We start from the raw sequence: 25,346 nt of genomic DNA, 5'->3' as shown, positions 1-25,346 counted from the left end.
TCAGTTCATGTAGGTCTTTCCAGCTTTTTCCGAAATCATCCTGTTCATCATTCCTTATAGCACAGTAGTATTCCATCACCGCTATATATCACATTTTGCTCAGCCATTCCCCAAATGATGGACATCCTTTAATTTCCAGTTCTTTGCCACCATAAAAAGAACAGCTATGAATATTTTTGAACAAGTAGGTCCTTTCCCCTTTTTTTTGATCAGGAGAGGTGGGTTTTGAGGCTGATCTATGTCATACTGCCTCTGTGACTCTGAGCAAAGACAATTTTCTATGACAGTAAGTTATTATAAAGCGTTGATCTACAGTGGTATTAGGAATTCCTTATTGGTGAGCTCACAGGTTGGCTCTAAAAGACATTTATATGATTTATGTATTTTTGCAGGGTGTCCCAAAAGTCTTAGTGCACTTCAAAGCTTTAGTAGCTTCAAACTGCACTCAGACTTCTAAAACATTCTGCACATCTATTTAAAATACAGAGACATAAGTATATATTGACTAATATTTGTCAATTAAATAACTAATTTTGATTCAGGTTGCTTCAGAGAACTCTGTGCTCTGTGTTGGATGCTTCATGTCCGGGAAAAGTTGTCTTACAGTTGTAGACAATATCAGATAGCAAGAGAAAATATGGAAAAGAAAAAGGTATTCATATTTATAGTAAAATAATAGTGGTGATACTGAATTCATCAGATTACTTTGTGAAATTACTCTGAATGCTTTAAATCTCATTTTAAAATGATTTTATTGAACAAAGAAAAATATTTCCAGAATTATTTCCCTTTCTGTTAATTTCTCTATAGGATATGGAACTGGAATTTGATTCTTGTATGGTAGAGCACTGTCTCAGTGCACTGGAATGGGCATGTAGAATGTTGCCATTCTCTAGGTTTATGAATATTGAAGAACTTGTGCAGGATATAATTTTGAGTCTTATAGGAGAACTACCACCCACCAGAAAGGTAAAACTTTTAACTCATTGAGTCCTAGAATTTTGTAAGACTTTGTTAGGACATTTTTGCTAATAGAATTGACATAAGTTTATTTTTGCTTAGGTTGCAGAAATTTTGGTGAAAGCCTTCCCCAATTCTGAAGATATTCGAGTACCTTTAAGAGATAAATATAATTCTCTCCAGCAGAGACTCAGACATTGTACTGTGAAAGGTAATATGATTTTTTGATTTTGTTTGATATCAAATGCATAAATTGCTAAGAAATATGATTTTTAATTATTTATACTCTACATAGAATAATCTTCTCTATTTCTGCTATTTCTATTTTCAAAAAGTTTGGGCTATCTTTAATTTGAAAGATGCCTGGGAAGCTGTAGCCTGGCAACTGCCACTGCAGTAGTTACTTCTGTAGAATACTCAGAAAAGGAAAGTCTTGCCACCAAAGCCTTTGCTTAGTACTGTCAAATGACTGAACATCATAAGCCCATATGATTTATCAGTGCCAGTGACATTAAAGAATAGGCAACAAAATTTGCTTTGCTGTTCCACCCTAAGGATCATGGAATCTTACCATCTAATTTGTAACTGAAATCTTCCATGGGTATTGTCTCCTCTGTTTGAATGTGAGCTCCTTGAGAGCCAAGCCTGTCTTACTTTTCATTTGTATCACTAATACTTAGCCCAGTGCTTTGCATATATTAAGTACTTAATAGTTTATTCTTCTTTCTAGTAATGGACTATCCAAAGACTTTTTAAATAGGATTACATCTTGTTTTCCAGAGCAATTGTGCCAGGTCCTAGCCCTATCAATAGTCTATTAGTGTGCATGTCTTTACTCAGTCCCTCCTTTGAATTGTTTTTTATTTTCTCCCTATTTTTGTTACTTTGAGGAGTGCGTGATCCTTAGTTAAGCCTCAGTTCTTTTTTCTGTTTTTCTTGTTATTTGGAGACCAGGTCGCACAATGGTTAGAACTCTGGGCATAGAATGAGCAAACAACTCCATTATTTCTACAAAGAAAACCTCAAATGGGGTCATGAAGACTTGGACACAACTGAAACAAGTGAACAACAACAAAATATTAATAATTTTATATGGTTGTTGAGAGTTTGCACTGTTCTTGAAAATGATTTGTTTGTGGTTTTTTGGCCCCTTCTCATTTATTTTAAACAGTTGTCGATGTTTAGCATTCTTTTATCTTTGGTTAAACCAATCTTATTTTCTTTAATCTTCCCTTCAATAACTTCTAGTCTTTTGATAATTTTTATTGTTTACAACACTCCCTCTGTTCTCTATATTTTTCCTTAAAACATGGATTACAAACTGAACATTACTTTGCAATCCTTCTATATCATTTTCCTTTTAATAATTTTTACTCCGATGCACTGGAAGGCCATAGAAATCTGTTTTCTTTGCTACTAAAATATATATCTGTCATATTTTTTTTTGAATGTAGCATAAAATTCTCTTTGATTCTCCTTTTCTTCTTAGGTCCACAAACTGAAGAAATGATGTCTGTTATTATGCATTCAATTCACAAAGTAAGAGTGAAAGCTCTGAAAAGAGTAAGGAGGAATATAGGCCCTACTGAAATGAATATCTGGGAACCACCTGAAGAAGAGACCACAGATAAGGTTCATACTTACAATGGGTTTTCACTTGAGACTAGTTTAAGCAGAAGTACTTTTACTGAAGGAGAAGATTCTGTGGCTCATAGTGAATCTGGAACTGTGGATACTTTCTCAAAAGCTTTGCCATCTGAAAAAAAAATAAAGTAAGTTAAACTTAAAGGCATGGTGGAGCTCACTTAATTCACTGTAGAACTCAGATCTGTTTGATCTGTCTTCCTTTACTGGTCTTGACTGGAAATGTGACTTTTTCTTGTATTTTCTCCATAGAATACACCTTGGTGCATTTTCTAGATTTATTTGGAAAGATTTTGAATGGGAAGCTTGTTGCACTGCTTCCTGTTGCTGTTCTATTTCTTTTACATTATTTTTAACTATTTTGTGATCTTTTTTCTTTTTATGTTGTTATAGTTAATTTTGCATATATTCTTGCCTCTTCTTTCTTCACTTTGCCTTAGTTCATGTAAATCATTCCATGCATCTTTGCATTTATCATATTTCTTGTTTCTTACATTGCAACAATACTCCATTATATTTTTGTACCACAATTTATTTAGCTTCAATTTGTATCTCTATTGATGGCCAACTACTTTGTTTCTTGTAATTTGGTACTACAAAAAGTGCTGTTATAAATATTTTGGTGTTTAAGGAACTTTGCTTTTTTAAAAAATTGTTGACTTTTTAGTTATGAGTTTGGTAGTAGAATCTTTTCCGTCAAAGGATTTGAACATTTTTAGGTGTTTTATTTGCATAACTCCAAATTAGTACTGATTCAGAGCTTTACTAACAATGCATCAGTGTGCTTGTCTCTTTATAGCCCCTCCAACATGAACTATTTCTATAGTTTGCTGTCTTTGTCAATTTGCCTGGGATGAGGGGAAATCTTAGAGTTCTTTTGGTTTTCATTTCTCTTATAAATTATTTAGAATATTCTTAAGTTTTTAATAGTTAAAGTTGAAAATTCTTTTGAGAATTGTTGGTTCATATTTTTTACCACTTTATTTGGGAATGACTTTTCATAATATCTATTTTTTTAATTAAAAATTTTTACTTAATTTAATTAATTTAGAATATTTTTTCCATGGTTACATGATTCATGTTATCCCCCGTAGCCAATGTGCAATTCTACTGGGTTTTACTTGTGTCATTAATCAAGACCTATTTCCATATTATTGTTACTTGCACTAGGGTGATCATTTAGAGTCTACATCCCCAATCATATCCCCATCGACCCATGTGATCAAGCAGTTATTTTTCTTCTGTGTTTCTACTCCCACAGTTCTTCCTCTGGATGTGGATAGTGTTTTTTCTCATAAGTCCCTCAGAATTGTCCTGGATCATTGCATTACTGCTAGTAGAGAAGTCCATTACATTCGATTGTACCACAATGTATCAGTCTCTGTGTAACAACATTCTCCTGGTTCTACTCCTTTCACTCTCAAAAGTGAAAGTTCCTGGAGGTGATTACAGTTCACACATCATATCTATTTCTGTTAGTTATCATAGATAACAAACCTTTATTAGAGACACTTGATGTTATCTATGCAAAAACTTTTCAATTTCATGTAGTTAGAGTTATCTATTTTATTTTATTTTTTTGTATTTGTCTCATCTGGATTTCACTTCAGATGGATTTGAGTAATAATACTCTTATAGAATTCTTGTTTGTTTAGGAATTCATCTTCATAGTTGTGAGAAGATAAATGATCTGCTTCTGTACTTTTAAAAAATGGTATGAACTTTAAGTTCACAAATCTCTATTTGAATTTATTGTGGAATTCAGCATGTAGAGCAATATTTCTTGGTGAAAAGCTCATCAAGCAGTCAGTCCTTTATTAAGCACTTATGACATGACTGGTCATAAGTCATAAGTCCTGAATGTCCTCAGAGAAATTTCTTGTTCTCAGATTGCTGACAGCCCAGTGGGGGAGATAATTTGGAAACACGTACAAATAAGTTATATATAGGAAAAAATGAAGATTATCAAAAGAAGGCACCAAATTTAATGGAATCAGGAAAAGCTTCTTGTAGAAGGTAGAATTTTAGCTGGGATCTAAAGGAAACTAGTGAAGTCAGGAGGTAGAAATGAGGAAGGAATGCTTTCTATGCATGAAGAACAGTGAGGGAAAATGCCCAGAGTCAGAAGATACAGAAGATATTCAGGGAATAGCAAAGAGACATGTCATTGGGTAATGAATCAAAAAGAATGTTGTAGGGGGTAAGGAAGGAGATGTTAGGTGTAAGAAGAAAACTGGAAAGATAGGGGACTGGGTTAGGTTTTAAAGGCCTTTAAAGACTGAACAAAGAGTTTTATATTTGATCCTGGCGGTAATAGGAAGTAACTGGAGTTATGTTGAGTATATATGGAGAGGATTAACATGGTTGAACATGCATTTTCAAAAAATTACTTTTGTCACCTGAATGAAGGGTGTCTCTAGGAATAGGGAGGGACTTTGTGACAGGGAGATCAAGCCAAGGCAATTGCATACCAATTCCAGGTCTGAATGGATAAGGACTTGCACCAACTTGGTGGCAGTATCAGAGGAGGAATGTGGTGTAGTGATTAAAATAGTTGAGGCCACAAACTATAATGATTAAAATAGTGGAAGACTTAAATTGTAGTAGATATAAGAGTGGATGAGTAAATTGTGACTGCGGAAAATATGTTTTCAAGACAGTGTCTTGTTTTAAATCAAATATAAGGTGGTCATCAGGGAAATATTCCCAATTATGAAATATACCCAAGTCAACTGGGTTTTATAGAGATTTTAATTCATATAAATGAGGAATTAAAGAAAAGGAGAGAAAGAGAGAAAAGGGGAATAATGAGAAAAGGATAGGCCGGCTCAGGGCAGCCCTGGCCAACCCAGGCCTAAGCCCTAAGAGAAAGATCAGTCAGTGCTTAATCACTCACCACAAGATCTGTCCAAGCAAGGATTCTAGTGACACCAGGCCAGCTTCATCTCAGCTGACTCTACCAGCTTAATCCTGAATCTGAATGTCCATGTGAATCTGAATCTGAGTTTCTTTTAAAGGGAAATTTCTCCTATGTCACCTCCCCTAAGTTTTCCTATCTACCAATCACAGTAGATGTTTTCCAAAGGACAGACCATTTTTAATTCACACCTAAGTAGTCTAAATTTTTTAGTAATTCACACCTGAGTAGACTAGAATCTCTGAGTAAGTTCTTACCTCTTTGCTTCTTGTAAGTTCACAAGTTGCCTGACCTTTATAGGTACTTAGCACCCCTTTGTATTAGTTCTAAAAATAGGCACAGCTTAAGAACTTTTTGCCTTGTTATAAGTATGGGTTTAAGTACTTTTCATTGTTCAGCAAAGAGTTTACAACTTTATTTTCCCCTAAAGTATGCTTAAGTAGGGGTGGAGTAGAGGTCTTCACATTCCTGATCTAAGTTCCTTCATTGTTTAAAGTGGGGAATGGTCTTAACCCAGCCTTATGAAGTAGGGTCTGGGAATTTTTAAGGTTTACAATCCAACCTTATGAAGTAGGGTCTGAGAATTTTTAAGCTTCACAATGGCTATATTAAAGAAATATTGCAGGGTAAAATCGATAGGCCTTGGCATCAGATTAGATATGGGGAGTGAGAGAGAGTAGAGGGTTGAGGATAATACCAAGGTTGTGAGCCTTGGAGACTGTGAAGGTAATGGTATCCTCTGTAGCAATGGGGAAGTTATGAGGAAGGAAGTATTTGGGGGAAAGATAATGAATTTAGCTTTGTGTTGGAGGTAGGGGTCTGGAGATTAGGAGTGAAGTTAGGTCTAGATAATTTTATCTGAGAATCATCAGCATGCAGATGATAATTCATCAGAGCTGATGGATGACATCACCAAGTGAAGTGATATATTATATATATAGGGGAGAAAAAAGGAGGACTGAGGATGGATACCCATGATTACCATATGAAACTTGGTTAAGATCTAGCAATGGAAAACTTAGAAATAGGCCCTTGATAGAGTAGTTTCACAGAAACCTAGGAAGTAGAGAATCTTAAAGAACAGAGCATGATTGAAAATATTAGAAGTTACAGAAAGATTTAAAAGAATGAGAACTGAGAAAAGGCCATTAGATTTGAAGAGAGCATTTCAACTTTCATTGGAAAGAGCAGTTTCCTTTGAGTGATGAAGTTGAAAGCCAGACTTAAAGAATTCAGACTGAGAGGAAAGGGAGCAGAGGCATCCATAAGATGACTTTTTCAAGTTTAACCACATAAAGGAGGAGAGATATTGGACAATAACTAGTGGGGATGGATGGATCAGGTAAGGAATTTTTAAGAAAGTGGAATAGTGTCATGTTTGTAGGCAATAGTGAAGCAATCAGTAGCAAGAAGACACTAAAGATTAGTGAGAGAGCAGAGATGATAAGAGGGGACTCTGCTAGAGAGGATGGAATAGAATGATATCGCTTTTTTGTAAAATTTGGAAATTTTTATTTAATTAATTTAGAATATTTTTCCATGGTTACATGATTCATGCTCTTTCCCTCTCCTCCCCCAACCCCCTCCCATAGCCGACATGAAATTCCACTGGGTTTTACATTTTATTATTGATATTTGCACTAGGGTGATCATTTAGAGTCTATATCCCCAATCATATCCCCATCAACCCATGTGATCAAACAGTTGTTTTTCTTCTGTGTTTCTGCTCCCACAGTTCTTCCTCTGAATGTAGATAGTGTTTTTTCTCATAAATCCCTCAGAATTGTCCTGGATTATTGAACTGCCACTAGTAGAGAAGTCCATTACATTTGATTGTACTACAGTATATCAGTCTCTGTGTATAATGTTCTCCTGGTTCTACTCCTTTGACTCTGCATCAATTTCTGGAGGTCATTCCAGTTCACATGGAATTCCTCCAATTCATTATTCCTTTGAGCACAATAGTGTTCCATCACCAACACATACCACAATTGGTTCAGCCATTCCCCATTTGAAGGGCATCCCCTCATTTTCCAATTTTTTGCCACCACAAAGAGCACAGCCATGAATATACTTGTAGATGTCTTTTTCCTTATTATCTCTTTGGGGTACAAACCCAGCAGTGCTATGGCTGGATCAAAGGGCAGGCAGTCTTTTAGTGCCCTTTGGGCATAGTTCCAAATTGCCCTCCAGAATGGTTGGATCAGTTCACAACTCCACCAGCAATGAATTAATGTCCCAACTTTGCTACATCCCCTCTAGCATTCATTACTTTTCCTTTGCTGTCATGTTAGCCAATCTGCTAGATGTGAAGTGGTACCTCAGGGTTGTTTTGATTTGCATCTCTCTGATTATAAGAGATTCAGAACACTTTTTAATGTGTTTATTGAGATCACTTTTACATATAGTAGGAGAAGGCATCTGAATATTATGTGATGAGGAGATGAGAGAAAAACCTGTCAGCAAATGGCCTGAAGTTTTTCAATAAAAAATTTTCAGCCAAGAGGGTAGAAGGAGGGTGACCATCAGAAGTTTGAATAAGGCATAAAAAAGGTTTGGAAAAACTGCTGTGGTGAGTGGGAGGTATAAAAGAATTATCTCATGTTTTTCTTTCTGGGAGATTTTATGATTGTTACATGGTTTTAATTTCACTTTACAATTTTTTTTCCTTGGGTATATTTTATGTATTGCATTTTAGAGAATCATCAATTTTTTAAACTTATAAGGTATCCATTTCTCTTCTCCCCTTCCATCCTTTTTATAATTGGGTAATTAAGACCCAGAGAAATTAAGTGACCTGTTTATGGGAGAAGACTTTATCAGTAATAAAAGATGTTTGAACTTTTTAAAAAATTTATATTTTGTTATAGGAATACCCAGCATCATGCAGAATCTACATTGATTAATACGCATGACAGTAAGAAGGAAAAAATAAATTCAGAAGACTATCCTGAAAGCAAAGGTGATCATGAAAATTTACCCAGAGAAAATCCAGTTCCTATAGTAGGTGTTTGGGAATTTGAACGTGATGATGATGAATATATTAAATTTCTCGATCTATTCTTAAGTTATGTACTTGAAAGAGACTTGATTGGTTCAAATAATTCTAGTATTCCTTTTCTAAGTAGCTTTTCAGCCCATCTTAAGGAACATGAACTTAATTCTTTGCTTTTTGATGTTCACACAACATTAAAACGTCGTCAGGGTAAACCCAAAAGCCAGAATATTTTCAGAGCTGGCTCCTGCTATGTTATTATTCCTGAGTCTTGTGAATCTGAAAAATCATCCACTTTGAATAGTGAAAACATCAGAGATTTGGAAAATCAAACATCTACACCTTCAGTATTAGTTGTTCAAGGACCTAGATCTTTTATACAGAATTCTTCGATTAAAGTAATTCAAAACATGGAAAAGAGAGGCTTGTTTGGTTTAAAAGAAAAATCAGTGTACAGAACCAGAGATGACAATAGAGAGATGCCCACACTCCACAGATTATCAAAACAAGTTTTTCTTCCACAAAACTTTAAGACTCCAAAATTCGCTTACAAAGCAGTTCAATGGGATGACATCATTCCTCATGAAGAACTTCCTCTAGAACTAAAGAATAAATTTGGCACTATAGCAAAATTACTGGAATGGATGATAAGATGGTCTGATAGAAGATTGCTGTGTGATTCCACCAAACCTGAGCCATCCTGTCAATACAGCCCTGTCATTCGTGTGAGAACTTCAGCAGCTGCCATTCTCACATCCCTATGGCTTTTAGAACAGTCATATGCTAGACAGCAAACAAGTCATGTTACCTGTAAGGTAAGAAAATAATTGATCTTTTCTTCCAAGTAAATGTGATTTTTCAATCGTGTGCTTACCATGTGCCAGATATTAAAAACATATAAAAAATAGCTCTTGTCCTTTGAGAATTTACTGTTTAATCAGGGGTTATGCCATGTATACACATAAATATGATATAGGGCAATTTATAAAATAATAATAATAATATCCAACATTCATTAAGCTTTTCATAGTGCTTTACTTAGACTATTATGTTGATTTGGTCTTCAACAACAGCCCTGTGAACTAGGTGGTGTTGTCACTATTTGACATGAGGAAATATCCTTGAAAAGGTTTATTTGCCCAGAGGCACATAACTAGTATTGGGTTGATTGGAACTTGGGTCTTCCTGACTCCAAAGCCAGTACTTTCATTCATTAATTACTTAACATTCACTATACCACCTACCTGACAAATAAGAGATCTATACTCTGAGGAAATTGGAAGAACCACTCTGCTTTTTTGATGGGGAAGGTAGCAGTGCTGGATCCAGGAAGATTTAATGAAGAAAATAACAGCCAAGTTAGGCCTGAAGAGATATACAGCAGAAAAAATGAAGAGGGAGTGTATTCCAAAGAGAGCCTATGAAAACTGGAAGAGAGAGTATGTTAAGAGTTTGGTGACTGGGCTTCATTATAGAGTGCATGAAAGAGAAAAGTGTATTTGGATAATAGCAGTTAGAGGTTTTTAAATGCAAGGCTAAAAAGTGTATGTTTTCTCCTGAGTCAGTGCAGATATACTGATCGTGTTTGAATTTGGCAGTAGGCTGCATAACATAGATTAGAGAAGGGAAAGATTGTAGATATATAAGTCTATGAAGATGAGCTAATACTTATGCCAGTCCAGTAAATATGAACAGAGAGAAAGGGATGGACTTCAGAGTGGGTTTTGCTGTGATTTAGCAACAGATTGGATATGGGTAGGAAAGGAGAGAGTCAAAGATAACTGTAAAATTTTGAGCCCAAGTGGCAAACCACTCCAAGCATCTTTGCCAAGAAAACCTCTAGACAAAATCCATGAGGTCACAGAGTCAGACATGACTGAACAGCTAAACAACATAATAGAATTGGGTGGGGAGTTTAGTAGGAGAAACAGATTTGGAGGAGAGATCTAGAGTTGAGTTTTAAATATGATAGCTTATGGTACCAGGAAAAGGGGACACCTTGCTAAATGAAGATGTCTAGTTTGGGATAAGCTGTCTCTACACAGTCTGTCTTTAAGATCAATGTGTTTTGCTTCAATAGAGAATGTGTTTTGGGGGCAGCTGGGTAGCTCAGTGGATTGAGAGCCAGGCCTAGAGACGGGAGGTCCTGGGTTCAAATGTGGCCTCAGACACTTCCCAGCTGTGTGACCCTGGGCAAGTCACTTGACCCCCATTGCCTAGCCCTTACCACTCTTCTGCCTTGGAACCAATACACAGTATTGACTCCAAGATAAGGTAAGGGTTTAAAAAAAAATAGAGAATGTGTTTTATTTTAATAGGGTTTTTTTTTTTTTGCTTCTTATAGATTGTTCTTCACTTTTCTGTATTTTGTACATCCAATTAGTCATCCTCTCATTTGTTTCTTTAGTGAGACTTGCCATTGTGGATTTAAATTTTCCTATTCTGCTAATTATTTCTGCTTTGAAGTCTATAAATTCTCTTGTTACAATACTCATTTTTCACAAGTCTTTTAAAGAATTAAAGAACAATGTGTTTGCATATTCTCAAAATCCACAAAGTTCTTTGTCTCATCAAGTGTTAAATCATTTACCTGTGTTTTACAGTATTTCATTAATTCAATAAGCATTTAAGTGCCTACTATGTACCCTAAAAAGTCTACTGCTAAGTTCAAACACCATCAATGTAAACTTTTAGTCTTGCATTTAAAACCCTCTAAACTCAAATTAGGCATTATTAGTACATGAAGTTTTTTTCATTCTTTTGAGTTTCTATTGTCCTAGATCATGTAGACCGCTGTTTTATCTTTGGAGCATAATATTTGTTTTGGAAAGGTTTGAGAGGTTGTGAGGATCAGAGAAAATGTCTAATCCTTCATCTTTTGGTTATGTGACTTGAAGTTCCAGAATGGCATTAGCAATGTGAGATTGGCACTTATGAGAAAAATGAAGGCTAAATTTGGTAATCATTTATGTAGTTGTTATAAAAGAAGCCTTGGGAGTACATGTGTTTTCTGAGAGCAATTAGAGAAAGAGAAAAGAAATTAATATATGTGGTAGACAAAGACAATTAAGGGGTTGAAGTCCATTTCAACAAACTTTTTAGGTGTCAGGTTTTATGCTAGATACTGGGGAAAGATGAAACAGTCCCTTTTTTCAATAATCTTAATAGACATAAGTAAGTAAAAAATATAAAAGTAATTTCCGGTTGGGTAAGAAGCGGTAGTACAGACTAGTTAAGATGACCTGCAGTTAGAATAGTTTCTTAACAAAGTTTTATTACTACTTAAAAAGGAAGGAGGAGAACAAAAACTGAGGCTAGAGTCTCAGTGTGTAGCCCCCATTGCTTTTGACTGAAGATGGTAAAACAGTGGATTGTTTTCTGGTATTGGAACTGTAAAACTACCTTTACACTGGTCAAAGGCTCAGAATCCCTTAGGGAAGAAACTTTTATAGAGTTAGATAAAAATTTCTTCATCACTGATAAGAGCTTGCCCTGTCTTTTAGAGGGAGGATAGCAATATAGTCAGGACCAGTGAAATGAAGGTATTTTAAAAATTGCCTAATTAAAGAAAGTGGAGAATGTGGCAGGGACATAAAGTATGTGTGGATACAGCTCAGTTTCTGGTTTTACTAGCCTTAACAGACAATGTACTCTAATCTATCTAACTCTAGCTCTATCTTAATAAAATCTCCTAAAACTAATTTTATCTACCTATACTATTACTATTCTAAACTAAGTATTTTTGTTAATAACCCAACTACTTTACAATTAATTATAACATTGTTAGTATCTAGCTATACATTGTTTCACTCATTCAACTAGTGATTTAATGTATCCTAACCATGTTTATGTTTTTGTGGATATGTTTGTTATTCATTCTATGTTATGTTGTGTTATTTGTTAGTGTTTAAGTCAGTATTACTGTTGTGTTATATTAGTGTTACTGTAGTGTTACTGTTGCATGCAATATACTTACCACAACTTCAGATTTTTCTTCTTCTCATCTTGTTTGAAGAGTTATTCCTTTCCAAATCCATGGTATTAAATGTAATTATGAATGCTTATGTGAATATATGTTATGTAGTGTTATATTACATTACCCAAATTCCTTAGAACTATTAGTTTTGAGAGCTGAGCCAGTGGTCTCTCAGAGGGTAGGATTGTTTTGTCTGGGGGGAGCGGTCAGTCGAATAATGGATGAGAGGCACTGTGTGCTCATTCCTATATGCCTAGGCATCACACAGTGCTCTGCCATGGCACGAGGTTTGTTTATTTTATAGGTTCAGTGAGTACATACTTTTCTGACATACAATCAGTTTTCTACATACATGATCTTCTACATTTAATTGGATATGTCACACATCAACAAATCACTTAATCAACATTCTGTGATCATTTACCATGTTGCTACAACAGAGAAGTTTGTGATGGAGATAAATGACATGGATAGGGTAATCTGGAGTTCCTCCTGACCTGCTGAGAGAATCATTGTTGCTTTTGATCAACTTTCACAATCAATCACAATTACTTAGGAGATGGGTAACAAAACATTTCATAGCTAGGTACAGGGTTAAAGTATAACTTAAAACAGACCAGAATTGGGGTTTTCCTCAATTTACAAATTCTATTTTTCTTGTGTTACTTTAAAGCACCTAGCAATGTTGCCTGGTTTCTGTCCGTAAACAGAATTCAGTGGAGTGTATTAACAGTTATGTTTTAGAGGAAAGATTTATTGTGGTGCTTAAGCATTTGGCCAGTGTTGGGTGTGGGGCCTTAGAACATGTCTCTGCTTGAGAGAGAAAGGAGGGGTAATGGTAGTGATCTTTAGGCTTTAATTCTGTGAAGGTAATCTTTTTGGGTAATAATCTGGGGAGATTAAGGTGAGATATATGTGTTAACCGTATAAGTACTTGCCTTCATAGTATTTCTCCTGTATTAGGGAGAGAACAATAGTCATAACAATTCCATTAATGGGGGAAGTTAGAGGGAGAAGTCACACAGAAGGGGGTTCAGTGGGTGCCTAAATTTTTCTGGGGGCTGCTTTGCAGTCTCCATTTCCCCAGAATGTGACCCTGCCATACAGCAAGGGTGATGGCTCTCCACACATTAGTCCATTAATCACTTGATCCTCTTCATTGAAAATTCCCTTCAAAGTCTTTATCTGCTTAATATTTATAATTCTTTCAGTCTTTTTACAATGTCCATCAATTTTCTGAATCCTCCTCTTAAAGAATCAGAGTTCTGGAGAGCAGCCAAGTGCTGGAGAGGGACAATAAAATGTTTTTTGTTTTAAACCTTTACCTTCCGCCTTGGAGTCCATACTGTGTATTGGCTCTAAGGCAGAAGAGTGGTAAGGGCTAGGCAATGGGGGTCAAGTGACTTGCCCAGGGTCACACAGTTGGGAAATGTCTGAGGTCAGATTTGAACCTAGGACCTCCTGTCTCTAGGCCTGGCTCTCAATCCACTGAGCCACCCAGCTTCCCCCATGGGGACAATAGAATGTTGCAAGCTGGTCCAACTGTCAACCTACTGATTTCCCTATTGTTCTTTGCTCTAAGTTAATTTTTGTAGGTTTGCCCTATTGATTCACCAAATGTAATAGGTGGGTTAAAAGAAGGGATCAAAACTAACTATATATATAAAATAACACATTTATTTAGCTAAAGGGGAAAAGGAAAAAGGGAACTAGGGAATAACTAATTATTAACCCAAAACAGAGATTAAAACCCTTATTCCTTCTATAATTATTCTAAACTAAATTCTTACAGTAGTAATTAAGGTTAGGGGTTTTGGTAGCAACAGGGACAAGGGCCAAAAAAATCTCACACTACAATGATTCAAGCAGTAATCCTGTAGTAAGTCACCAGCACTGTTGAAATTCACTTCTTTGTAGCAGCAGCAGCAGCAAGGACAAGCAGAAAAGGATACTGCTCTCTGTGTCCACCCCAGAGATAACAGACAGAAACCCTCTGGGCTTTCCTGACTGCTAGAGAAAAGTAGCGTCTCCCTCTTCCAGAGGTCCACCAACTGTGTCCAGCAACTGCCTGTGTGTTCAGTTCCCCAACTCTTGAGAGTTCTTTGTGGAATGTTGGTTTGCTGGATCTCTTGCTGTCAGCTTGCAAAATCCTGAGAGGCTGTGACTATACTAGTTATACCTGTTTCCATTAACACAGTGTGTTTGTGTGGATATCATCATTAGAACTTTTAGAAGGTGGCACTTGACCTGAGCCAGAAATGCTTTTGAAGCCCTAAAGTTCTTTATAAATATCATTTATTGTTGATGATGATGGTTTTTTAAAAACCATTATTTTCTTAGTAACAATTCTGAGACAGAAGGGCAGGAACTAGCAAACTGGGTTAAGTGACTTGCCTCGGGGTCACACAGCTAAGGATCTGAGGCCATATTTGAACCCAGGTCCTCTTGAATCCAGGTCTGGTGCTCTTTCCACTGTCCTACCTAGCTGCCCCTGATGATTTTGTTGCTATTATTAATACCTAGCAAAGAAGATAGAAAAGAAACATTCAATTAGTAGGAGAACCAGGATTGATCAGTGTCATGGAAGTTAAGAGAGCAGAAAATATTGAGGATAGAGTGTTCAATCAATTAACTAACAAGTATTTATTAATCACCTGTCATGTATCAGATGCTATTTTTATAATAGCAAGAATGAAACAGTCTTTGCCTTTGAGGAGTTTATATTCTATTAGGAGAGAAAACTTGCATATATATAAATATATACAGAATATATAGAAGTAATTTTGGGGAGGGAGGGAGGAATTAGCACCTGAAAAGGCCTTATAGAAGGTAGAATTTTAAATGAACTTCTAAGAGACAAAAATGATGAAGGAATATATTCTAGGCATAAAGAGAGCCTTTTTAAAACCACATGTATAAGAGGAATGTAAGATGCCAGAAACAGCAATAAGGGTAATTTGATTATACCATGGGGTGCATTAAAAGGAATAGTGATTAATGAGATTGGAAAGGTAGCTTAGTCCAATTGTGAAATGCTGGAACTGTTGGAGCATGGCAGTGACATGATCAGCCCTGTGTTTTAGAAAAACAGTTCTGGCAACCTGTATAGAGAATGGATTGGTATAAGGAGAGACTTGAGAGAGGAAGAACAACTAGGATATTGAGAGGTGATGAGGGCCTGAATTAGCATGGTGGCTGGAGTAGAGAGAAGTAGATAAATGCAAGAGTTATTATGAAGATAATTTTGACAAAACCTGACAGCTAATCAGTGAGGCAGAGTGAGGAGTCAAGAATGACTTTGAGTTGTGACCCCATCAAGGAGAGTGATACCTATATTAGCGAGGGGGACTTTGAAAAGGAAGGAACCAATGTGCAGCTGTTGGGAATTGCATACTACATGATACTTCCTCCCTCTTTCTATTAGATGAGCTGTTACCAATGAAGTCAGTCAGTCTAGACTAAAATCTGTTTCCCCTCATCCCCCTTCTTAACTGATGGATTTGAAGTTCCCCATCTAATACATAGATTCTGATCCAAGTTCTATTATAAATCAAGATATCTAATTTATTTGGGTATAAAAGATTGAAAGAGTAATGAAAGGGCAGAGGGAAGAGGAAGTCCCTAAGATTTCTTTCCTAGATAGCTTTTGAGGGTTTGACTGAGGTAATTTTTTTTTAGGAATAAGCTCTGGGTTCCCCTAAGGGAAAAAGACAGTCTTTATCCCAAAGATTGGCTCCAGTTGAGAATTGAGATCTTCTGTTCAAGCAAAGGATTTTAAAGATTTGTAGTTCTCCCACCCAGCTTCAAAGAGTCCCAGATAAGAAGAACTTTGGTTTTTCTTTTTCAACTGCTTTTGATCCTGGGTGGAATTCCATCCCATCCCCCCAAGTCTTGTGAAGTTCCATTTACTCCTCTTCTGATGCATTTCTTCAAACGTCAAATTTCCTTGTTTCTGGTCATTCCCTTGTTCACATACCTTCGACAAAAATTGGGAAGTTCTGGGAGAAGGCTGGATTTATGGGTAAAAGATAATGTGTTATATTTTGGATATGATGGGTTTAAAATATTTGTAGAACATCATGTTCAAAATGGTCAGGAAGTAGTTAGTTGGTTATTCCCAAAAGGGGCTTAGGAGAGATGTGTAGGTCTGGATATATAAATTTGGAAATCATCTGCATAGACATGATGATAATTATACCCAGGAGAGCTGATGAGTTAAACATTTAGCAGATTAAATGCTACAGAGAGATCAAAGATGAAGCCCAACAACTTGGATTTGACAATTACAAAGGAATTAGTGACATTAGAAAGAGTAGTTGCCTTAGAGTAGTAGGAAAAGGGATCATATTATTGGAAATGCAAACTCAATATGAATCAGCAGTGTGATATAATAGCTAAAAATACTAATGTGATCTTGATCTACATTAAGAGAGAGCATAGTTTCCAGGAATAGGAAGGTGTCATAGTCCTACTATATTCTGCCTTATTCTGATCAGAATTCCTGTGGAGTATTATGTTCAGTTCTGAACCTAGTTTAAGAGATATGTTGAAAAGCTAGAGAGTATCCACCAAAGGACCTTTAGTTTGTGACTTAGGAGGACTGGTTAGAGTAACTGGTTATATTTAACCAGGAAAAGAAAAGACTCAAGGGTAGAATACCACATGTCTTTTACATTAGATTAAGAATTCTTTTGTGTAGATTGGACCAAATGACTGCTGTGGAACATTTCAACTCTTAAGTTGTGATTCTGTGGAGGAGGATAGTGGAGATCAACCCAAGTTTGAACATTATTGAGGGAGGAATTATTGAGGGAGGCAGGACAAAGAGGGACAGAAGATATAAGGGTAGAGTATAATGCATAGTTTTTGTTTTTTTTCCTCAGCTTCACTATTTGCCTCAGTGCCCTTGTCACTGTCATTGCCCTGTGCACTGGACTTTACTTTCTTGGCCTTTCTTTCTTTTTCCTTAGTTGCATTGTCTGCCTGACCATTTCCCTTATCCTTTATCTGATCTAGCCCTTTTGCCTGAAGGAATTCTTCAAACATGTTTTTGAGTAGTGTCTCCAAGTTTGTATCCAGTAGCATGATCTGTGCTCTATTTTTAGGAATCACACATCTGTAAATGTTTTTAAGGTAGGTCACAATTTGTATTGCAGCCATGGAAATGATATAGATCTGTGTCATATTTTGCCAGAGAATGGTTTCTTTTTGAAATGGTATGTTGAGAACGAACATTGTGGTGTTGCTTATGTATTCTACAGAATCTACAATCATATTTGTCGTTTTGCTATACAGGATATTGTAAATCTAATAGCCTGCAATAGCTGCCAGCACTACTACCTCACAGATCACTTGCTTAAACATATTTGCCTTTAGGAATTGTGAATAAGTCAGTCTGGGTGCCAAATTGTAAAAAGGGACTATTTTTATTGGTAGTTGATAACTAACAGATCAAGCTGTTATCTACTTTCTTCCTCCCCTTCTCCCTCTTCCTCCTTTCCTCCCTCCTTTCAGCCTCCCTTCTTCTCCCCTTCCCCTTCCTTCCTTCTTCTTCTTCTAAATCAACTCAGGATGAGTCTTATGATGTCTCAAATGAAATACTCTTTGTCCTCTTTATCTTATGTAAGGGATTCATTGGGGAAACAGGGAAGGATAAGAAATGGAGGTAAGAGGGTTTAGGATTTTCCTAATACTACAATGAGTTTCAGGTTGGAGGATGATGGAAGTATTTCAATTTGGAGAAATGGGCTGATAGGTCTGGAAGTTCAGTCACTATCACAACAGAGCAAATCAGAGAGAGAGAGAGATCTGGACTTTTATCCTTCTTTCTTCTGTCTTCAAAGCCAAAACCACCTTCAGACTTAAGTCTTCAAAGTCAAGAGAGAACAGCCTTCTTCCTTCGTTCAAGCCCAGAAGTTTCAGCCATCAGTTGGTTTGCCTCCAACTGCTTCTCCCAGTCAGATTCCAAATAGAATACTCTCCTTTGAATGACAGGTTGTCAGTTTCAACTGCTCCAAACTCCTGCTACAAAATCATTCTCAATTTCTCACTTCCACAATACCTAGTTATACAGTCAAGACTGTGAAGGCAGAAGGCAGAAGTCTAATATGTAATAAAGTTAACTATCTTGTCTTATTTTTCTGTACCAAATTATAAGGATCTTGAGGTCAGGAGCATTGTTTTATTTACTTATTTTGTGTGTTCCTAACCTCCTGCAGTTGCCTAATGGAGCTACTAATAGAGTAAGTGCTCACTAAATGTTTTTTGGATAAATTAGCAGCAAAAAAATAAGACTGTTTTCTATTAGTTCATTCTAAACCTGGTACTTTTAAGTAATTAGTGCCACAACAGCACAGTCTCTTATTCCTTCTTATTTCTGTGAAGCTTTAATAGTTCAATTCCAAAAACATTTATTAAGCACTTTCTCTTCACAGTATACTCTGCTATTTGGTTACTATTAACTTTTTTAGAGCATACTAGACAAATCTTAATCACTGCATGTTATATGATGTTAATTCTCATTAGATATGCACAATTTTGAATAAGTGCAGAATAGGATTAAATAATGAACCAGTGTGGTACAGCAGCTAGAGTAGCTGGATTTGGAGTCAGAAAGTCATGGGTTCTCATTCTGCCTCTAACATAAACAATTCTGTGATCATGGACAAGTTATAACTTTATTATTAGATGAATTATTATTAGATGGAAGACATGGTATGTAATAAGGGACTATTTTGAATGATAATTGATAGAGATCAAGCTGTTACTTTTCTTCCTTTTCCCCTTCCTCCCTCTTCCTCCTTTCACCCTCCCTTCTTGCCTCCCCCCTTCCTGTTGATTCTCCTTCTGGTTTCTCTAAATCAACTTAGGAGTGAGTTTATGATGTCTCAAACGAAATACTCTTTCTCTTCTCTATCTTAAGTAAGGGATTTATTGGGGAAAACAGGGAAGTATAAGAAAATGAAAGGGAAAAGGGTTTTGGGGGTTTCCCTAATACTAGGATGAGTCTTATTTTGAAGTATGGTGGAATAGAGTTCAATTTGGAAATATGGCTGATAGGTCTGGAAGTTCAGTCAATATCACAACAGAGCAAGTCAGAGAGAGCTGGACTTTGTCCTTCTTTTTCTGTCTTCAAAGCCAAAGACAACCTTCAGACTTCAGTCTCCAAAAAACCAAGAGAACAACCTTCTTCCCTCTTTCAAGCTAAAGTCCAGCCTTCAGTTTGTCTGCTTCCAACTTCCCTTTCCTGGTCACATTCCAAATAGAATATTCTCGTTTGAATGACAGGTCATCAGTTCCAGCTATTCCTGTCTTTTTGCAGGCTTTCCCATATTGAACAATATGAACAATTTGAAATATCAGCGTATTTAAGATGAAATAAGACAAAGAATGCAATAATAAACATGGCAAATATTTTGCTTTAGGTTCCAGAGAATCATTATTTTGTTCCTTCTGTGTCCTTGCCTGAAACTAAACCCAATATTGAGAAAGAAAGCAGTGTGGATACCAGCTGTCCAGCATCAGTGCTTGTTCTAAATGAGATCCAGGAAGTCCATAATAGTGATGGACCTTATGACAACATTTTGGAGTAAGTTTTTTTGTATTTAAAAAAATTTTTATTGTCATACAAAACACACTTCCATATTGGTCATCATTGTAAGAACAAACTTATACATAATCAAAATCCCAAAATAAAATCAAAGATACATTGATGTGAAACACAACTCCAATAGTTATTTCTCTGGAGGTGGATGGCATTCCCCTTCATAAGTCTTTCAGGATTGTCCCAGATAATTGCATTGTTGAATAGCCAAGCTTTCACAGATAATCATCCTCCATTATTGCTGTTATTATTTATAATGTTCTCCCGGTTCTGCTTATTTTGCTGCATCAATTCCTGCAGATCTTTCCAGTTTATTCTCAAATCATCTTAATTATCAGTTTTTAAAACTCTTAACTTCTGTCAGAATCAGTACTGTATATTGGTTTTAAGGCAGAAGAATGGTAAGGTCTAGGCTCATTTTGGTGAAGACATGGCATGTGTGCCCTGGTGTGCTGAAGGGGCTGCTCCATTTGCCATCTCCATAGCACCTGAGGACATTTTTTGCATGCCTCACCCCTCTACCAGCAGCCAAATGTGAGCACTTCCTTCTTCACTGTCTGGGGGTAATGCAGGAGGCTCACGAGCAGCTTGAGTGTTCAGTTTGGGTATATGATCTCTAAAAGGTTTGCAAATGATGATCTAGGTAATGGGGGTTAAATGACTTGCCCAGAGTCACACAGCTAGGAAGTGTCTGAGATCAGATTTGCACCTAGGACCTCCCATCTCTGGGCCTGGCTCTCAATCTACTGAGCCGATCACCAACATGTACCATAATTTGTTTAGCCATTAACAAGTATCTAAGAAGGACCTTTTTGCCTTTATTGAATAACAATAGCAAAGTTGTTTTGATAAAAATACTTTCACTAAAATCCACATTTTTGTTGCTAAGATTAGTTTATAATTTTTTTCTGATACATTTCTATCAGTAGAATAACAACTCATTCAAAAGAGCCTGAAATAAAAGAACTCATTGAAGAGAGCATTTCTGTTACTCATTGTACTGATAAAGAATTTACAGATTTTGATGATGATATTCTAGAAGAAATGGAAGCATTCATGCAGGAGGAAATAAAAGCGCAAGACTGTAGAGGTGAGTTAATTTAGTATATAACCTATTAGTTTGGTATTATAAATTTGTTAAGAATTTTAAGCCAATGTTGTAGATATTATATTTACTTTGCAGTTGTCAAAAACTTACATTTTTAAGTTACTTTTATTATTATGAAAGAGGTTATGTTTATTAGCTTGGAGACAGGTATATTTTTGCCTAAAATATCTTAACTACTTGTGATATTTTTGCGTCTTCTACCATGACAATGTCCCTTAGGCTATTTGTGACAAAGTGTTATCTCTTAGATTTTGAGATTGGGTTAATTAGGACCCCCAGGTCTGAAGCTTATAGAGCTTTAAGAATAAAGAAAATTACTAACCCATTGACTTAAGACTCATGAGTCTTTAAGTAAAATTAAATAAATATATATGCTTTTAAATAAAAGCATATATATTAAAATTGGAACTATACAGAGAAGATTAGCATAGCACCAGTGCATGCATGACATGAAAATTCATGAAGCCTTCCGTATTTTTACTGGGAGAACAATCTTCACAGAAACAGCAATATTGTAAAGATAATCACTTTTGAAAGTAACTTGATAGACCCAGTGACCAACCATAATTCCAGAGGCCTCATGATGAAACATACTCTCTCCAAAAGGACTCAGAGTATAGCTGAAAGCACATTTTTCTTATTTTTTTTCTTTTTGAACATGGATAATATGGAAATAAGTTTTATTTAATTATGCTTTGAAGTGTATATAACTATATTCTATATAACTATAAAAAAATCTGTGTGTATAAAAAGGAAAAAACTTATAAGGAAGTATGTAAGACACTTGAGGGTGACACAAAAAAGAAAGAAATAGAGAATGTTATCCATAGTTTTTAATGACTATAGTATTTCATTTCAGTTGAATAAGCATTCATTAATGTTTCTGATGTGTGCTAGGCACAGAAAGTACAAAATTCGATAATGGTCCATGAGCTTACAAAATATAGTAGAGGTGTTACGATAAATATAAATAACTATAAAATGAGGTAGTACATAAATGAATCAGAAAGGTGCATATAAAGTATCACATAAGTTCATGAAGGTGAGTAATCATTATTGATGGAGGAATAGTGGAAAGATTCATAGAGAAGGTGATATTTGAGATGATTGGACGTTACAGGACTTGGAAGACTTCAAAAGCCAGGGTTTGAGGTAGTAGAAAGGGAATTCTAAGCATAAAGAGCAGTGCATATATAAGTTTGATTGGATTAGAGCATATGTGGAAATGTGTAATATGAGACAAATATGAAATCTTAATGAAAGGCATGGTTGCATCAGCTTGTGAAGGGCTTTGAATGTTCATCTTAATAGTCTGGGTGTTAATTTTCCCTTATACTGTTGGAGCCTAATAAGTATTAAAATGACAGCTTACTTAGCCATGTACAAATTATCATCTAGGGGCAACTAGGTGGCTCAGTGGATAGAAAGCCAGGCTTGGAGTCAGGGAATTCTGGGTTCAAATTTGGCCTCAGACACTTTCTAGCTGTGTGACTCTGTGGGCAAGTCACTTAATCTCATTTGAGTAGTCCTTACTATTCTTTTAGTATTGATTCCAAGATAGAAGATAGGCATTTAAAAATAATTGTCATCTGCCTTTAAGTTAGAAGTATACAGAAAATTATAAAAGCATGAACCAGTATGTGTTTATTTGGTCAGAGTTCTGAAAGTTTGAACTTAACTTGGCAGTAGGTTGCTATTGAAAGGTTCAATTAAATTAAGATCTATTAAGTATCAATTATGTGCTAAGTGCTATTCTATGCCCTGAGTTTTGTATAAAAGGTTAGCATGCTTATTGTTCATTTGTTTCAGTCATATCCAACTTTATGTGACCTTATTTGGGCTTTTCTTGGCTAAGGAAGTGTAATGGTTTGATAATTCCATCTCTAGTTCATTTTACAAAGGAGGAAATGGAGGCAAGCAGGGTTAAGTGACTTGCCCAGGATCATACAACTAATAAGTACCTGAGGCTGGATTAGGATTTAGGGCTTCTTGGTTCCAGACCTGGTGCTCTATCCACTGTGCTGTCTAGTTGCCCATAGCCTGCATATGACTATGCATGCAGAAGGTAGTCTTGGCAGCACTATGAACATATACACATATATATGTATACACATTTACATTTATACACATCTGTAAATATATGTGGGTGTTTGTTTGAGGAAGGGCAGTGTAGCATGAAAATAAAAATTAGGAAGTTATAATAATCTAGTCAATTTGGTAATGTTAATAAACAAATATGGAGGGAAATAAATAATCTCAATATGAGCTCAATTTGACATTTCATTTTAATAGCTGTAAATGACAAAGTTTCAGGATCCAAACTTACCCAAGAGTTGGCACAGGTGTTTTTAGTATCTTGGAATATATCCAGATTTCTTAGGACTCTGGTATTTCTTTTGTCTTTGAAACGATGGAATAACCGTGGCCACTTCATATATGGTATAGGGGGACTATATGATTGCCCCTCCTAAAAAGATAAGGAAACAACCTGACCTTCTATAGGACAGTACAGATGTCTGTAGGGAGTTAGAAATAAGTGTTGTAGTGCAGGAGAGACTTCAGTAGTTTTAGATGACCTCAAGATGGTAGTCAAAGTTTTGAGAATGAATGAGATCATCCCAAAACACATATACATGTATATGTTGAATATGTGTGTACATATATATATGTGTGTGTGTGTATGTATGTGTATATGAGCACTAAGTCAACATGGGGGAATTTCCATATTAAGGCATCAGAGAAAGAGGAATAAGAGCAATCATGAAGATCCAAGAGGTAGGAGAACTCAAAAGACAAAGAAAGAAAAAATATCCAGAATGAGAGAGTGTTAGTGTTTAAATGTCACATTCTGCAAAGGGCAGTTTCAAGATGGAGGACCAGACATACTCTCTGAGCCACATGACCTTACAAACCTTTTCAAAATAGGAATTTTTGGAAGAGACAAAAGCACTTTTAGCTGACTCTAAGGTATCAAACACTTCAGAACCCTAATGAAATAAAAATCAATAAAATATCAGCAAAGAAGCTAATTTCTAACTCACAACATGCTTACTCAGCATCCCTTTTCTCACCCTCCATCTTGTTCTAATAGGACTTCACAAGCTGACCCGCTGACTTGCTATAAAACTCAGCTCTATCCTTCCCTTATCCTTGTTTTGAAGAAAACTGAAAGGCAGAAGTTTGCTGTGTCTGGGACAGCAGTGTGGCAATGTTTTGTGCTGCAACTAGAGTCTAAGAAATAGAAGGAACTGGTGTAAGACTAGCATATGTAGTATTCCACTAAGACTGAGGGAAAGGGGATTGGTACCCAATTAGGGCCAGTTCTGTCTTTTAAGACATTGTATGGATCAGAGACCAAGACCAATTAATTGTGAAATTCCTTAGTATAGGAGAAGACTGAGATGAGTTTGAAGTTTGTCCCTTGGGATTTCCATAATCAAAGGAGAAGGAATCTGAAAGTGAAGTATAGCAGGATATAAGGAAAAAAGGGAAAGAAATTACCAGGGTTCCCAGGAGAAAGAAAATTCAGAGAAAAACCTTGAACTTAAGCAGATAAGGTAACAGGGATGATATTAAAACAGAAGGGATTATGGCCTCTAGATCAGCTGAACAATCCCCGATATCTTTGAATTAAAAGTCCAAAACATAGGATACCTGATGAAGCAGAAGACCTACATGGAAGCACTTCAAGATATTCACAAATTATTTTAAAAGGGAAATAAGAATTGCAAAAGCAGAATTTATGGCCTGCACAGAAGAAATAATTGATAAAATAGAAAAATTTGACTTACCCATGGCAGACTTCACCAAAGAAACAAAGGAGAGAAATGATTGGGAATGAATATATACAGAGTTAAAAGATAATCTTGAAGAGAAGCAAAAAGAATTAACATTAAAAGAAAATGTGATCTCTCTCTATAATCAATCTGTCTCTATGCCAGGATTCATGTAGTTTAAGGATTATAAATTTCTCAGAAGAATGACAGGTCAAAAAAACCTGAACATGGTTATGACAAAAGTAATACAATAAAACTGTCTTCAGTTTATAAACACAGAAAAGAGAGTGGCATTCCAAAGAATTCATGAATAACCTCTAGATAAACCAAAACCAAAACCTATGCTTCAAATTCCAAGATGTATAGT

General features: G+C 36.0%; 1 protein-coding gene and 1 non-coding gene across 6 annotated transcripts in view; both read left to right on the top strand.

The window, feature by feature from the left end:
• CPLANE1 (ciliogenesis and planar polarity effector complex subunit 1) overlaps positions 1-25,346 on the top strand; it is a 175,073-nt gene that overhangs the window by 46,708 nt on the left and 103,019 nt on the right. For 4 of the 5 annotated variants that reach the window (XR_008917859.1, XM_056824552.1, XM_056824553.1 and 1 more), the window contains exons 22-28: positions 543-652; positions 811-969; positions 1,063-1,171; positions 2,450-2,732; positions 8,392-9,331; positions 19,917-20,080; positions 21,022-21,185. Coding sequence is in view for 4 of the 5 variants with exons in the window: in XM_056824552.1 (XP_056680530.1) it covers positions 543-652; positions 811-969; positions 1,063-1,171; positions 2,450-2,732; positions 8,392-9,331; positions 19,917-20,080; positions 21,022-21,185 (1,929 nt within the window). In the remaining variant the exon portion in view is untranslated. The remainder of the gene's footprint in view (positions 1-542; positions 653-810; positions 970-1,062; positions 1,172-2,449; positions 2,733-8,391; positions 9,332-19,916; positions 20,081-21,021; positions 21,186-25,346) is intronic. The other variant, XM_056824554.1, reaches the window with a different exon arrangement.
• LOC130458588 (U6 spliceosomal RNA) lies at positions 21,575-21,682 on the top strand. The gene has a single exon (XR_008918003.1). It is a non-coding gene; the product is annotated as a U6 spliceosomal RNA (small nuclear RNA).

This window comes from Monodelphis domestica, chromosome 3, assembly GCF_027887165.1.
Source record: "Monodelphis domestica isolate mMonDom1 chromosome 3, mMonDom1.pri, whole genome shotgun sequence".
Taxonomy (NCBI): domain Eukaryota; kingdom Metazoa; phylum Chordata; class Mammalia; order Didelphimorphia; family Didelphidae; genus Monodelphis; species Monodelphis domestica.
This window is presented reverse-complemented; position numbering and strand designations above follow the sequence as displayed.